Consider the following 13,382-nt stretch of genomic DNA (forward strand, 5'->3'; position numbering starts at 1 on the left):
TCCCTGTCTGGTCATGTGTGTATTGTATGTCTCACAATGTAGTCCTATTTGCAAAATGAGCCACAGGCAAAAGAAAAGTTTGTGAAATCTATAAAAGAGGAAATTCACAGAATGAAACAAACCAGTTTGTTTGGCCTGTTTATGACTAAAGACAAAGAAAGGATTGTTTGGGTACGTCTGGGGATGCAAGGAAACACACAGGATCCTTCACCTAGGAGGCAAGATGACAGTGTACTTGTCTTATGAAAGGAGGATCACAGCCAAACCCGACGGTAAAATCCTGCAAGGATGAACATTACTTCACAGGCCACTGAGAGTATCTAGTTAATTAAGTTTAGGTTTTAGAATGCATGTTATGATATTATTTCATGTGTAACCATTTGTTTCCAATACTTCTACTTGCTAGTAATTGAATCTCTATGCTTTGCTAAATAACCTTATACTTGATTTCACTAAAAACATATCTAAGTGCTGTGTGTTAAGTGGAGAGGTGATCTGAGGTGGAGGTAAGGTGGGATGTACCATTTCTCTGGAAGCAGCAGATTTGTGAATACTGGGAGTGTCCAGCAGAACAGGGGCTGGACACTCCAGGGAGACAGCAGGCTTGAGAGGCCTAGAGCAAAGTTCTTGTGTTACCTGTTGAGGTCGGGAGCTGACCCCCAGCAAGTACAGATAATGTTTCCTCATGCTGAGGGCAGGCGATAGCAAGGTGCCTCAAAGCCCTGACTACCCCGGGAAGCGTCACAGGTATCCCATGTCCTAGGTGAGTGCCCTAATCATTGGGCTATATGCTATACTGGGGGGAGGTGTCTCTCTCAACCACCAAGTTTCAAAATCTCAAACATTTTCAAGAAATGGGAGCAGCAGCACATGAGCCAGCAAACAGAGCTGGAAACAGGGGAGTCTGATTGGGAACTTGGGGGCGGGGATGTGCGTATGTGTGTTTTCTTTTTTCTCCTTGACAGACGCTTAGGAGGATAGGCTAGGACAGCTACAGAGGCAGCAGTGGTAGTGACCCAAAGAATGGAAGAGTCAGTGAAGATGACTGGATGTGGAAGCTACAGTGCACATTATCCTGGAGTGGGTATCTGAAATGTGCTTCGTTTGTATGGAGTGCTGCCTGAAGAGCTGATGGAAGAAAAGATCCGAGGTTTGGAGACACAAATAGAAACCACGGTTGAGTTTCAAAAGGGATTTAAGCAGATGGAGGGAAAGCAAGAGGAGGTTGAAGAGAAAACTCAAGACTCACAGATGCAAGCTGGACTGGAAAACTGCGAGGGTAGATTGCTGGATGAGGTAAGTGGCCAGAGGAAGCATGTGACTTTGAGAACCAGACAGAGAAAGAGACTGGCTAGTGAAGGAGAAATAGAACTCAGAAACAGGTTTGCTGAGATGGAAAATGAAGAAGGGGCAGAGCAGGCAGTAATAGAAGACGGGAGTGCAAGGAAGAAGAAGAGAAGAGTGGCTAGTCTTACAAGAAGAGGGAATCAATGGAGACACCCAGAATTAGAGCCCCAAAAGGATCGAGGATGACTCTCAGAAGATTGCAAGTGAGAACAAAAGACAAGAGGACTTACAACCAGGAAAAAAAACAGTAGAGGGAAGGCTGGAGAATCACACCCACACCAACACCAGGAAGAGGCAGGTCTGTGAGACTGGGGACTCCCTACTCAGAAAAATGGAGAGGCCTGTCTCCAGAGTTGATCCACAGAACAGAAGGGTGTACTGTCTGCCAAGAGCTAAGATAAGGGATGTGGACCAGAAACTGAAGAAGATCCTAACAGAAGCAGGAAAGAATCCACCGATTGCCCTTCATGTGGAAACAAATGATACAGTTAGATTTTTGCTGGAACACACCCTGGGGGACTATTTGAGGCTGAGGAAGACACTAAAGAAATAGAGGCTTTAAGTCTCTATTTCATAAGCAGGATCTAATACTCCATATCCCTACAGAACCTTCAAGTGTTATTCTGTCTACAAACATACAACTAAAAGGAGAGATGAAGATGTGTTCTGAGGATAAATCTAACACTCAAAAGCCAGAAGAGTTAGTCCCCATCCCCACAAAATATAAAATCTGACTAGAAATTGTAAGCAACATAACTTCCCAAGCACACTTCCCTCTTTCTGAATCAGATGAGGCACTTTGCCTTTGCCTTTTACCAACAAGGCTGAGATTTTCAAAAGGAGTCTAAAGAAACGTGAAACTCAATGGGAGTAACATGCCTGGCTCCCTTAGGCTGGGATTTTCAAATGAGCTTATTATCAAATATTGATCAGTACCTGAACGGTGTGTAGTGGAGGCATACAAAATCTATTCTCCAGACACCTAATAAAAAGCTTTGGCGTGTGAAGTTCAGTAAAGTTCATAACAAGCTGTTTTGCTGCACCCATTCACTGAAAGAAAGGTGTTAAGGGAACTATCAACCTAACCTAGACCAGTGGTTCTCAAACAGGGGTCCAGGGCCCACAAGCAGGTTTCAGGGTGTCTGCCAAAATAAGCCAGAGAGAAGGGCCGGCGTTAGACTCACTTAGGACTGGGGCTGAAGCCAAAGCCTGAGCCCTACTGACCTGGGCTGAAGCCGAAGCCTGAGCAACTTAGCTTTGTGGGGGGCCCCGTGGCATGGGACCTCAGGCGATTGTCCTGCTTGCTACCCGCAATGCCAGCCCTGGCTTTTAATCTACTGGATATGCAGAAAAAAAGTTGTTGCGGCACAGGCAGACCGTGGAGCTTTTACAGCATGTTGTGGGGCGGGGACTAAGAGACAAAAAACTTGAGAACCCCCTAACCTAGACAACTTTAAGAAGTTAGATTGGCCCCAGGTAATACAGCTCTTGTAGCAGTTTCTATGCTTTTACATTCACATTTCAGAGTTTCTGTCTTCTGCTGCTGTCAGAAAGACCTATACACACAGGATAAACCGATTCTGATATTTATCTTTGGTAATTACCCAGCCCCATTAACATAGCAACCAAAGATCCCACACTTTGTAATGTATTATCTCCATTTTACAGATGGAGAATTGAAAGAGATTTTTTTAAAGATACTTAGGCATTGCAACACCTAACTGACTTAGGAGCCTAAGAGCTTGTCTACATGGGGACAGCGCCCACAGCAGTGTGGACACTCTTACTGCCCACAAAATGTGCCTTTGTGTGCATAAGCTTAATGCACTTCAGAGGTCTATTAAGCTAAACTGCCTGAGCACATTCCTAGAAGTGAGCCAGGGTATAAATTTAGCAACTCCACATTAACTTCCTGTGACTCTCTATACCTTGGGGGTGGGGGGAGAGGCTGTAACCCCCATATTCCTCATCTATATTCAACTGTGATATTGAATATAAAGCATGCCCTTTGAAGTATCAGGGGAAAGGTTTTGATCCGCTGAAACCCATTGTTTCATCTAAGTATGTGTATCATTAATGCATATAAAATTGTAAGAATTGTGTTGTATGGTTTTCACTAAAATATGCTGTGGGTCTGGGAAGCGCCCAGATATTAGTTCTCTAAAGACAATGACAAGGGAGGTAACAACGCTCAGATGGGTGCTGAACAGACACCACTAGCCATTGTCCAGCAGAGGAGTTATGCTTACCATTCAGTGACTCTCTCACAGTAGACACACCTGGGTATTGCTTCACCTTGTGACTCAGCAATGCCCACCAGACATGCCTGGACTTGTGTTCTCCAAGCACATGGACTAAAGTCAGCTAGGCATAGCAATGCAGAGCGCAGCAATGCCTACAGACGTTTAAAAATCTGGGCCTAAGTGATAGGAAGTCAGCAGCAAAGCAGTGAATTGAATCTGCATCTCCCAAGTCCCAGGCTAGCACTCTAAACACTGGACCAGCCTGCCTTTCACTTGCACCTTTTTCATATGAGTGTAAATACACTGACTTCAGTAGAGTTGTTCCCAATTTACAGCAGCATATGGTGAAACGTACAACAATATAATAAAAGTTATATGGAGATCCCATGCTTGTTCAGATGGCTCAAAGGCCATTGGAGAGTTCCTTGTTTGAAATATATACTAGTAATGTGTCATTGAGAAATTATTTAAAAACTGATTGAAAAAAAGATAGCTTTCCAAGGTTTCCTAATGCCACATGCCTTTGCTAATTTATATTATAAAAAGCCTACCATGGTAGCTATAAGTAGTGGAAAGTGATTATTTTTAGTGGCTATCCCACAGTAGTTTGTGACACCTGGAATCTACATTTCAAAAATGTTTACGCTTTTTGAAACATAAGTGAGATAATTAGCACATATGTCCCACTCTTCAGCGCAGCAAAGAATGTATGTGGTATTAGGCATATGTAAACAGTCTCACAGTTAATGGAACATTGAATTATCAGAAGATTCCATAGAACTTTTAGGTATGCTCAGGCCATAAAGACTCAAAATGAGACATACTAGGTTCACAATGGTTAAATAGATCTCCATATGTGGAAAAGTTAAACATAGCTTCCTAAAACTGTTAAAGAGAATTTACACAGCTAGGAAGAGAACTAATACAATTTGCCTTTATGAACACATCATAAACATTCTATGATTTTACAGTGACTTCATTCATGCAACCAGAAGTCATAACGAATGACTTATCAGGATACTGGGGCAGGGAGGAAGCATTAGTATTTGATTAAATTAAAGTGTGTCCAGAACCAGAGAATTTGGATTTCCAAGATTAAATTAAATTATATAGAAACATGAAGCCCAGTGTATAAACTTGAATTTGGTATTTTGCATACAAGATACAGAAAAAACATCAAATAAACTATTCAACTAATGTGCATCATGGAAGTGGGTTTTTTTAGAGCGCCAGCGCTACGCCGCGACTACACAAGCCACGTTCCCTGGTGAAGACGTGCCCTTAAAAAGCCTATTGGAACCTATTAATGAGGTTGTTAATCTCAAAGTGCTACTTTCAAAACAACAGCAGGGTAAGTAAAGCCACTGCTTGATCTTGATTTGTTTACATTTTCTTTCAAGAAACAAGAGCTACTTTACAATTTTAGTGGACAAACTGTTCAGTTTTTAAAGTAACTTCTTAATATGTAGAAATATTTAAGGCCCTGTCTACACTAGGACGGTTTTGCTGTCTAAATATTTTGGCAAAATCCTCCTAGTGTAGATTCAGTGCCTCAAACCACCATAAAGTTCACCGTATAAGCACAGTTATACAGATAAAACTGCATCCATATTAGGGTTCATATAGCTATATTGGGTTTAAAAATAAAAACAAAGTCATATCCCAAACTGACACAGCAATATATAGTGTAGCTGAGTGCAGAGTCATTTCTATTGCTGTGTTTGGTTTTCAGATGAGGCACATTATAAGCAAAATATACGTACATGCCCGCATACACACACTCACTGGAGAGCCACATGTCCAACAATGATGAAATTCCCCCACTTTCAACAAGCTTTTATTTAAAAAGAAAGAAAGAAAGATCTCCTACCACAAATTTGTAGAATTAAAGGAAAGTCTATGATTATCTGTTACAAAGCTATTCAAGAAAAGACCTGTTTCTTTTTAGGTACCGATGTAATTATCCACCCCATCTACCACCCAACATAATATAAACTTACAATCTGCTTTATGGTATTGGCAGTATAACCACAAACTGAATTCATGTATTCTTTTAACTGTCAAATGCCATTTGCACTTTTTCGCACTGTAGAGTGAATAAACATGTTTAATGAATATGAGGCGGTTACTTTGTTTCAACAGAGCAAGACAATCTTTTGCTTTATTTCAAATATTTCTTATTTTTAAATAAAATCTCAAACATTTAATAACTAATATTTATCCATGTGTATATTAAAACATATACACATTACAGACAGCAACCTGAAATATGAATTTAAAAAGTGTGGGTTTACTCTGAAAATGGTATCTCAGGTTTCCAAAATTTCTCTCTGATGCCATGTTTCTTGTCATAATGATTTCTGTATCAAAGAGGTTCAGTTTACAAACAGATTTTTTTTTCTCCCTAACATCAGCCTATAAACAATTTCATCTACAAAAGAGCTGCATTTTTTATTCCAATGTATCATCACTATTAAAGTCTCTGCAGGCCAAACTAGGCCCTCAGTGACACCTGTTCACGGCCCATTATCATCAAATTATGCCATGACTGATACCTGTGCAAACCCATTTCTTTCCACGGTTTGCACAAACATAACTCATTGAAAATGAAAGCAGACAATTCTGCTGATGATACACGAGAGACTAGAATGCAGCACACATTTCCACAGTTGTTCTGGCTCTGTTTTGCTAAAAGAAGGAAAAAGCAGTACAAAACTTATTTTTGTCATTAAAATAAGATCTGGCTTTGAATGCACAAAGCAAGCAGATCTATCAAATAAAAAGGAGCCATTATTAAAAGTCACTTTTCAGAATCTAATCAAACATTAATCTTACTTGGCTACAGCCAAATCCTGAAAGTTTGTTATATTATATACAATAGTTAATTTAGATTTACAAGATCAGATTAAATACAACTGTAAAAGGCATGATAAAAATCACTTCATACCCAATTGCCATTATTAGCAATGTATTCATTCATTCCTTTAAGAAGAGGTGACAATCAGAGTCCAGATACCACAGGGGAGAACAGAGGGTCTGAACACCAAAGAATAGGTAGTTGAATCAACTGCTGTATACAATATTACTGTACCAAAAAATAAGTGTATTGAGTAGGTACTGTATATAAAAACTGGTGACATGCTGCTCACAAATATCACTGTGTGATGTACATAGGGATAATGTGTGAAGAGTTATGAATCTGTGCTGGAAATATGTTCCTAAAATATGTTTTGGGGACAGACTTGATAAATAAACCTTCCTTAAGCAAAAAAATGTGGATTTACCTATCTGAGTCCAGCTTTGCAAGCTGGAGACACGGGAAGTACATTTGCATCTAAGTTAACAAAGTATTCAAGCCAATCAAGAAAGCGAATTGACCAGACGGATGAAAAGGGGGTTTGGCTCCTGCACCCTGAAAAACAAGCACCAGGGGAGAGGAACTTTGTTGGGGTTTATTTTTCAAAGAATACATTTCAAAGGCTTTCTGAATTATATAAGGAAGAAAAGGGAACTCCTTAGTTATCTATCACTTAGGGAACAAAGGGGACAGCACCCTTTGATTCTGTGAAAATAGGATCCTCTGACCTGGAGGACTATAGTTGCTGGTAACCTGATGTAAATGAGAAAACTGCTTACACAAAAATGGTAACTTAATTTTAGTAAGTTTTAGTCACTAGAAAGCATGTTTTGTTTTGTTGGAACCATACCTGTCTCTTTTTCTCTTGCTTAGCAACACTTAAATCTCTGTCCTGTATTAATAAAGTTATTTTTAGTTTTACTATTAGCCATGTCACTGCTATTATATTGACATATAGAGTAAGTTCTAAGCTAACTTAACAGGCGGGTGTGTACACTGTCTCTTTAAGAGGGACGAGACACTACAGAGAGATGTCTCTGGGGAACTCAGGCAAAGTCAAAATTGGCAGAGTCTTGAGGATTTTGCTGGTGAAGCAGTCAAGACTGGTGTGGCATGGAGCTGATGCAGTCTAATTTCCAGCAAAGCTCACACCCTCTAGGCAGAGGGGTAACACAGTAGCTAGTTCTGAGCTGTCCCGAGGAAAGCATCACTGAAGAATCCTAGAGTCACAGGCTGTTTAAATGTATTTGGCCCCTACTGATTTACCTTACTGGATTTTTACTTTAAATATGGTATTACTGACATTTGCCTCACAGCTGAAACTGAATGGAATTAGACAAAGTTACATTTCCTAGACAAACCCTACACAATGTGCTAAACACTACTACACACTTTTTATATATTTTGCGTGAGTAGTCCTCTTGACTTCCACAGGAGTACAGTTAAGAATGTGTGTAATGTAAGTGCGAGTGCTATACATCCCACTGTAACCATCTGCAAGATCAGAGCCAAAGATATGGAATCTACTGTGCATGATCTGTATTCTCATTACTACTTCCCTTTCCTTTTCAAATCAATGTCTTTTATATCCAGGGATTAAAACAAAAACAATAATGTATTTATATACAAAGGAGCATGTCTGATGGTCCCCTAAGTGAAAGCAGGCCACTTCTCTTTTTTGGAATAAGAAAGATAAAATAATCTTGTTCCCCACCCCCATATTTTTAATATAATTATACTTTGGCACTTCACTAGTGCCATCCATCTGATTATTATAAAGCACTTTACAAATATTAGCTATCCAAACATCCCTATATGATTGGCATTATTAGAGAGAGGAAAACTGAGGTACAGAGATGTTAAATGATTTATTGAAGGTCATATAGCAAATGATTGACTACAAACTATTCCTCCTGACATAAATAACTGCTCAGTTTTTAATGCCCTGACATGTATAATGAAATCACCAAATTGCAAGCCACGAGTTGCCTGGTAAATTTTTAATTTCAATTTTGTGGTGGTTTGGCAGAAGATCTGCATTAGTGCTGACGATGCTGGAATGAGTCCTAAAATTTGAACCATTTACTCCTAATTCTTTCCCAGATAAAAAAGGCAGACTTTTTAGGTTAAAAACCAGATTATAATCCTCTTCAATTGTAATATATATTTTTTAAAACCCAGAGTTTCTTATTATGGCTTCCAGAATAAGCAAAAAACTTTTTCTTATTGAGATATGGACGACAGTGCACAACTAATTAAAATTAAAAACTACATTTTCATTTGGTACAGTATTTCTTAAGCAGTATTTCCACGCCACCAATATTTGTAATAAGTAGTTGGATTATAAAAGTTATAAATTAAATCAGTAGGACTAACTGGCATCTATCTACAGGAAGGGCAGACACTGTCCCACACAAAAGTGCTCGAGGGGGTCTACACTGTATTATCAGCTTGTTCACATGCCCAACAAATTACCAAACCATGTTATGTGAATTTGATATTAAAATTCTGAAATGCAATACTGAACCAAAGTGGATTTCAAGACATATATCATATTGATTACAACATATTGAAATCCTGCAAGAGTTCTGCTTAGCCACCATCATTGACTTAGTTGGTCATGCTACTGACATGCTTTTAAAACTTTTTCCTGTTTTTTCTTGCCTTTAGAAAAAAACAAACAAGCCCTCAGTTCTGCAGTGAGCTCATCACAGAGCCACAATGAGGTCACACGGCTCACTGCAGAATCAGGGTGAAAATTTGGTAGTATGGGCCCAGATGCACATAGGTATGTAGGTTCCTAACTTCCACTGAAATCAATGGATACTTTGCAGAGCTTGGCCATAATGCTTATTTCAATTAAACTGTTTTGTCCTCCCCCTATTTCAACCAGGGACCCTAAAATACAGAAATTTGAGCATATTAAGGTCCCCAGAGTTCTGGCAAGATAGAAACAGTTACAGAGGAGTAAACCATTTAAGTAGTGTTTTTCAGAATGGTTGTTTGAAGATATATCTATAATCACTTAGTTGTTCTGAATCAAATGCTCCTATTAAAATAATACTGTCCAGAATAAATGTACATTTTAAGCAAAATCTGGCATTTAAATCTGTGAACAGTGACTTTACATGTAAAGTGCATCTCCAGGCCCACAACCAACAAGGACCGACTTAGAAAATAAAAATCACGTTGTGGGCCTCAAGTTTAAGCTTTCAGACAGGCTTCACAATAAGGTGGTACTGCAGCAAGGAAAAGCTGATCGTGATGCCAGACGCTATCCAATCATCTGCCACCATATTAGCGTATGGTTAGTAGCTCAAATCAGACAAAGACAGTAATACAAGAACAATGGCAAATCAAACTCCTTTATAAAGAGGTTTCCAATGAGATTTATTTAAAATGCTAATGGAAATCAATGCTCCCCCTTCCACATGTATAAATGCTTCTTTTGTCTAGTGGCAACACGTGATGGGTCAAATGATCCTATGTGCAATGCTAATAAAAACTGGCTTCTAAATAAATTGACAAATAGACTGCCCCCAGTAGGACAGTGAAAAGACTAAGCCCTTTGCCCTTCACTGGGCTAAGAGAAGAGAGTCAGCCCTGCCCCCAAACACTACTTTAAAGTTAGGGAGAGGCCTTCAGGTGTGACTCATTAGAGACAGCCATAAATAGAAGCACTCTGGGTAAGAGATTGGCCATAACAGAAGGGAGTGTCCTTTAACATAGAGCAGTGTGGACTTGTGACTGACTGTATGTTCTACAGCCAAAGCATCAAGACATATAGTTTGTTTCCTTTCTCTTTTGAGAAAAGAACTAAGTTGTTTTTCAGTGCCTCTAATGAGGCACCTACAAAGAATTAGGGTAAAATGAAAGAGTAGGGTTTTTGTATTATTGTTGCAATTGTAATAGTAGTATTGAATATAGTTATAGAAATTGTCCATCTAACACCTATGTTTTCACATACTCAACTTACAACAGTGTTTCAATTTGTTTGTCTAAAAGTGAACTCTTCAAGGAGTTCAGCAACTTTAGAATCGAAAGTAAAAACAAGTAAATTGACAAACTTATTTTGCTAGAATAAAAAAAAACTCATTTGTGAACAGTATTTAATCTAAGTTTAAAAATACTGGCTTTAAAATAAGAGATCCAAGTTTATGACATGTTTCTCTTGGCACATTCCATTTAATTTCATTTTATGGGTATTCCATTTAATTTCATTTTCCCAAAAGGAAAAAAAAAAACAAGAGCAATTCAGCTTGCACCATTTACAAGCAACACCTATTGCTCAGGGGCTCATTTAGCTTCAAAGATGTTATAAGTGTTTTAGAACCTGGTTCTGCAATAAGCTGTTGGGGACAAACCATCACTGACTTTAATGAGATGTTGCATGAGCACATGGGCTCTTCCATATGGAAGTCAATGGGGGTGCTGCAACTAGTCCATCCGCAAGGACTGCACTGCAGGACTGCAACCTTAAACTGCAGTTGATAGCTGCACTTGCAGTACAGGCTCTACAAGCCCTTGGTTCAGAATTCAAATTTACAATACTCCTGCTTCAGAAACCGAGCTTGATGATTTCTCTAGTTAAATATCTGCACTGTTAACAGCCTGTGCATGCCCGCCACACCTGTAGTATAAAGTCTGAATTTGCAAATGCACGTATACAGAATTCAGATAAGAATATATACATAAGAGGGTGGAGTGTAAAATGATATGTCTCAAGTTGGCACTAATTCAAGCCTGATCAATCCAAGCTCTTCAGATGACCAACAGGAAGAAGTCGCAGTGGAGGGGAAGACAGGTGCTGTGACTTAAGCAGGAAGTGCTTTCTGCAGGCCAAAAACAGGCAGCAGGACAGCCTGTCAACTTTCCCCAAACCAATTATCTGCAGATCAAAGACATGGCTGCCTGAACGTGACTTCTTGAAGATGTTTTTTAGCAAGTCACTTGCTTTCAGTTCTTCCCAATGACGTGTGAGAATGTGAAAGTCTCCTATTCCCGTGGATGTGTACATGTCAGGGGGGAGAGGAGAGGAGAGAAGGGGACCGCATTGGGGGGGGGGGGGGGGGTCCTGGACCCGGAAGTGGCAGAGGGGGTCTGTCTGACAGCCCCTGGCCCCAGGGCGAGCACTGCCTGGTAGGATTGGTGGTGCTGAAGCCAACACTGGGAGTTGCATCTCCTCCGGGGGGGGGGGAGGTGGCTGGGGGCACGGCGCCCGAGTGCGCTGCCTGGCGCGGAGAGCCTGCGGGGGTGGAGGGGGTGCCCCGAGGCAGAGGCCTGTCCGGGGGCGGAGGGGGCCGTGCCCCGGCGGCGGGCAGCGAGGAGGGCAGCCCGAGCCCGAGCCCGGTCCCGGGAGGGGTGGGGGGCAGAAGAGGGGGCCTGTCCCGCAGGCCTGTCGGCAGGGGGGCGCCCGGGCGGTACCTGAAGTAGTAGACATCGCTCTTGCCGGCGCTGAGGCCCGACTTGCGGATCACCTCCTCCTTCTTCCAGCCGGGGGGCAGCGCGGGGCAGTCCATCCTTCCCCGTCTCTCCATGCACCGGGCCCGGGGCCCGACGCGGCAGCGGGGCGGGGCCTCACCGCAGCGGCGCTAGGGTGCCCGGACACGGCCGGGGCCGGGACCCCCCTCGCGATGGCGACCGCCGCGCTCTCCTCGGAGTCGGGAGCCCGAGCTGCGCGCGCAGCTGCCTACTCGCCGGGCAGCCGCTTCCGTAACTGAGCCTTGGAACCCGGTGTCATCGGCCCCCGAACGGGGCCATAGAGCGCGTTCTAGGGGGGCCAGAGCGGCCAAGCCGTAGACCATGGAGTCGGCGGCAGAAAGGCCAGAACAGCCATTGAGAGGCCCTGCACAGCTGACAGCGCCGGCAAATGGGCCCTAGCGAGGAGCCAGGAAAGCTGGTGTCTCAGGAGTTGTAGGCAGTGCCGGGACGAGGGGCGCCGCTGCACCCCCGGCTTGAAGTAGTAACAGCAGACACTAAATACAGTATATGATTTCCATCATCAGGACACCCACTATAGAAATTGTTCCAGCCCCCCTGGCTGTAGGAAACTAAACGAGTGATTGTAAAACTCTGTTAAACTCTTCCTAGAATAGCCGGAGTGCCCAGTTCTTGAATGACCTTAGAATGCTGTAGCATTACCAAGTCCATCCAGAGCAAAGAATGCATCCTAGAGCAGCCATAATTACGCAGTTCATAGCCAGGACTCTAACAGGGCCATCCGTTGGTGGGGAAGAGGGAGAGGATGCTCAACAATTTGCAGCCATAGACAGTATATTCAATATTAATATATTGGGATTATATTTTCCTCGTGGTCATCTTAAAATCTATTGTTTTGCATCCTCTGAAATAGAAAGCGTCACAATAGAAGATGGGGTGTTGGCTAGCAGTTTATAACACTCAAAAATCCACGATTTGTTGTGAATTTTGCTAACTGAAAAAAATATTAAAAAGTAAAGTTATGAATGAACATAAATAGCTTGTTGTACATGTTGGAACACAATTTTCCTTACAGCTTTCAGTTCATGTGGAGCATGGATAACCAAACCACTACACGGTCAGGTATGTATACTGGTGGTGTACTGCCAGAAAAATGTCCCCGATGGATCTTGTGTAACCCACAGTGCATATGCTTGCAGAGAGAAAGGGAGAAGCTGTTCATTAATTTAGTCTACTGATTTCCTCTTCCCTCCTCCACTCCTGATTTAAACACACATACTTTATCATTGTAACCATAATGGAAGAAGGAGGCAACATCATTAGGAAAACGAACATATTAGCTTTGTATACTGGGAACTTTTATACTACCTATTTGAAAACGATATTGTCTGTGTTAACAGTACAGCAGAGCTGTGCTTGGTTACAGCATTGTTGGAAATGGACTGGGGTGGCAGTGGAGTATCCTACCTTAGGAATTTTTTTTTTAAGTTTCTTGC

At 41.7% G+C, this 13,382-nt stretch overlaps 1 protein-coding gene across 1 annotated transcript in view; it reads right to left on the reverse strand.

Moving 5' to 3' along the window:
- MBD2 (methyl-CpG binding domain protein 2) overlaps nt 1-12,153 on the reverse strand; it is a 58,237-nt gene extending 46,084 nt beyond the window's left edge. Inside the window, exon 1 of the mRNA XM_039544081.1 lies at nt 11,872-12,153. Coding sequence (XP_039400015.1) covers nt 11,872-11,984 — 113 coding nt within the window. The 5' untranslated portion in view covers nt 11,985-12,153. The remainder of the gene's footprint in view (nt 1-11,871) is intronic.
- Nucleotides 12,154-13,382: the final 1,229 nt, after the last annotated feature.

Source organism: Mauremys reevesii, linkage group 6, assembly GCF_016161935.1.
Source record: "Mauremys reevesii isolate NIE-2019 linkage group 6, ASM1616193v1, whole genome shotgun sequence".
Classification (NCBI taxonomy): Eukaryota; Metazoa; Chordata; order Testudines; family Geoemydidae; genus Mauremys; species Mauremys reevesii.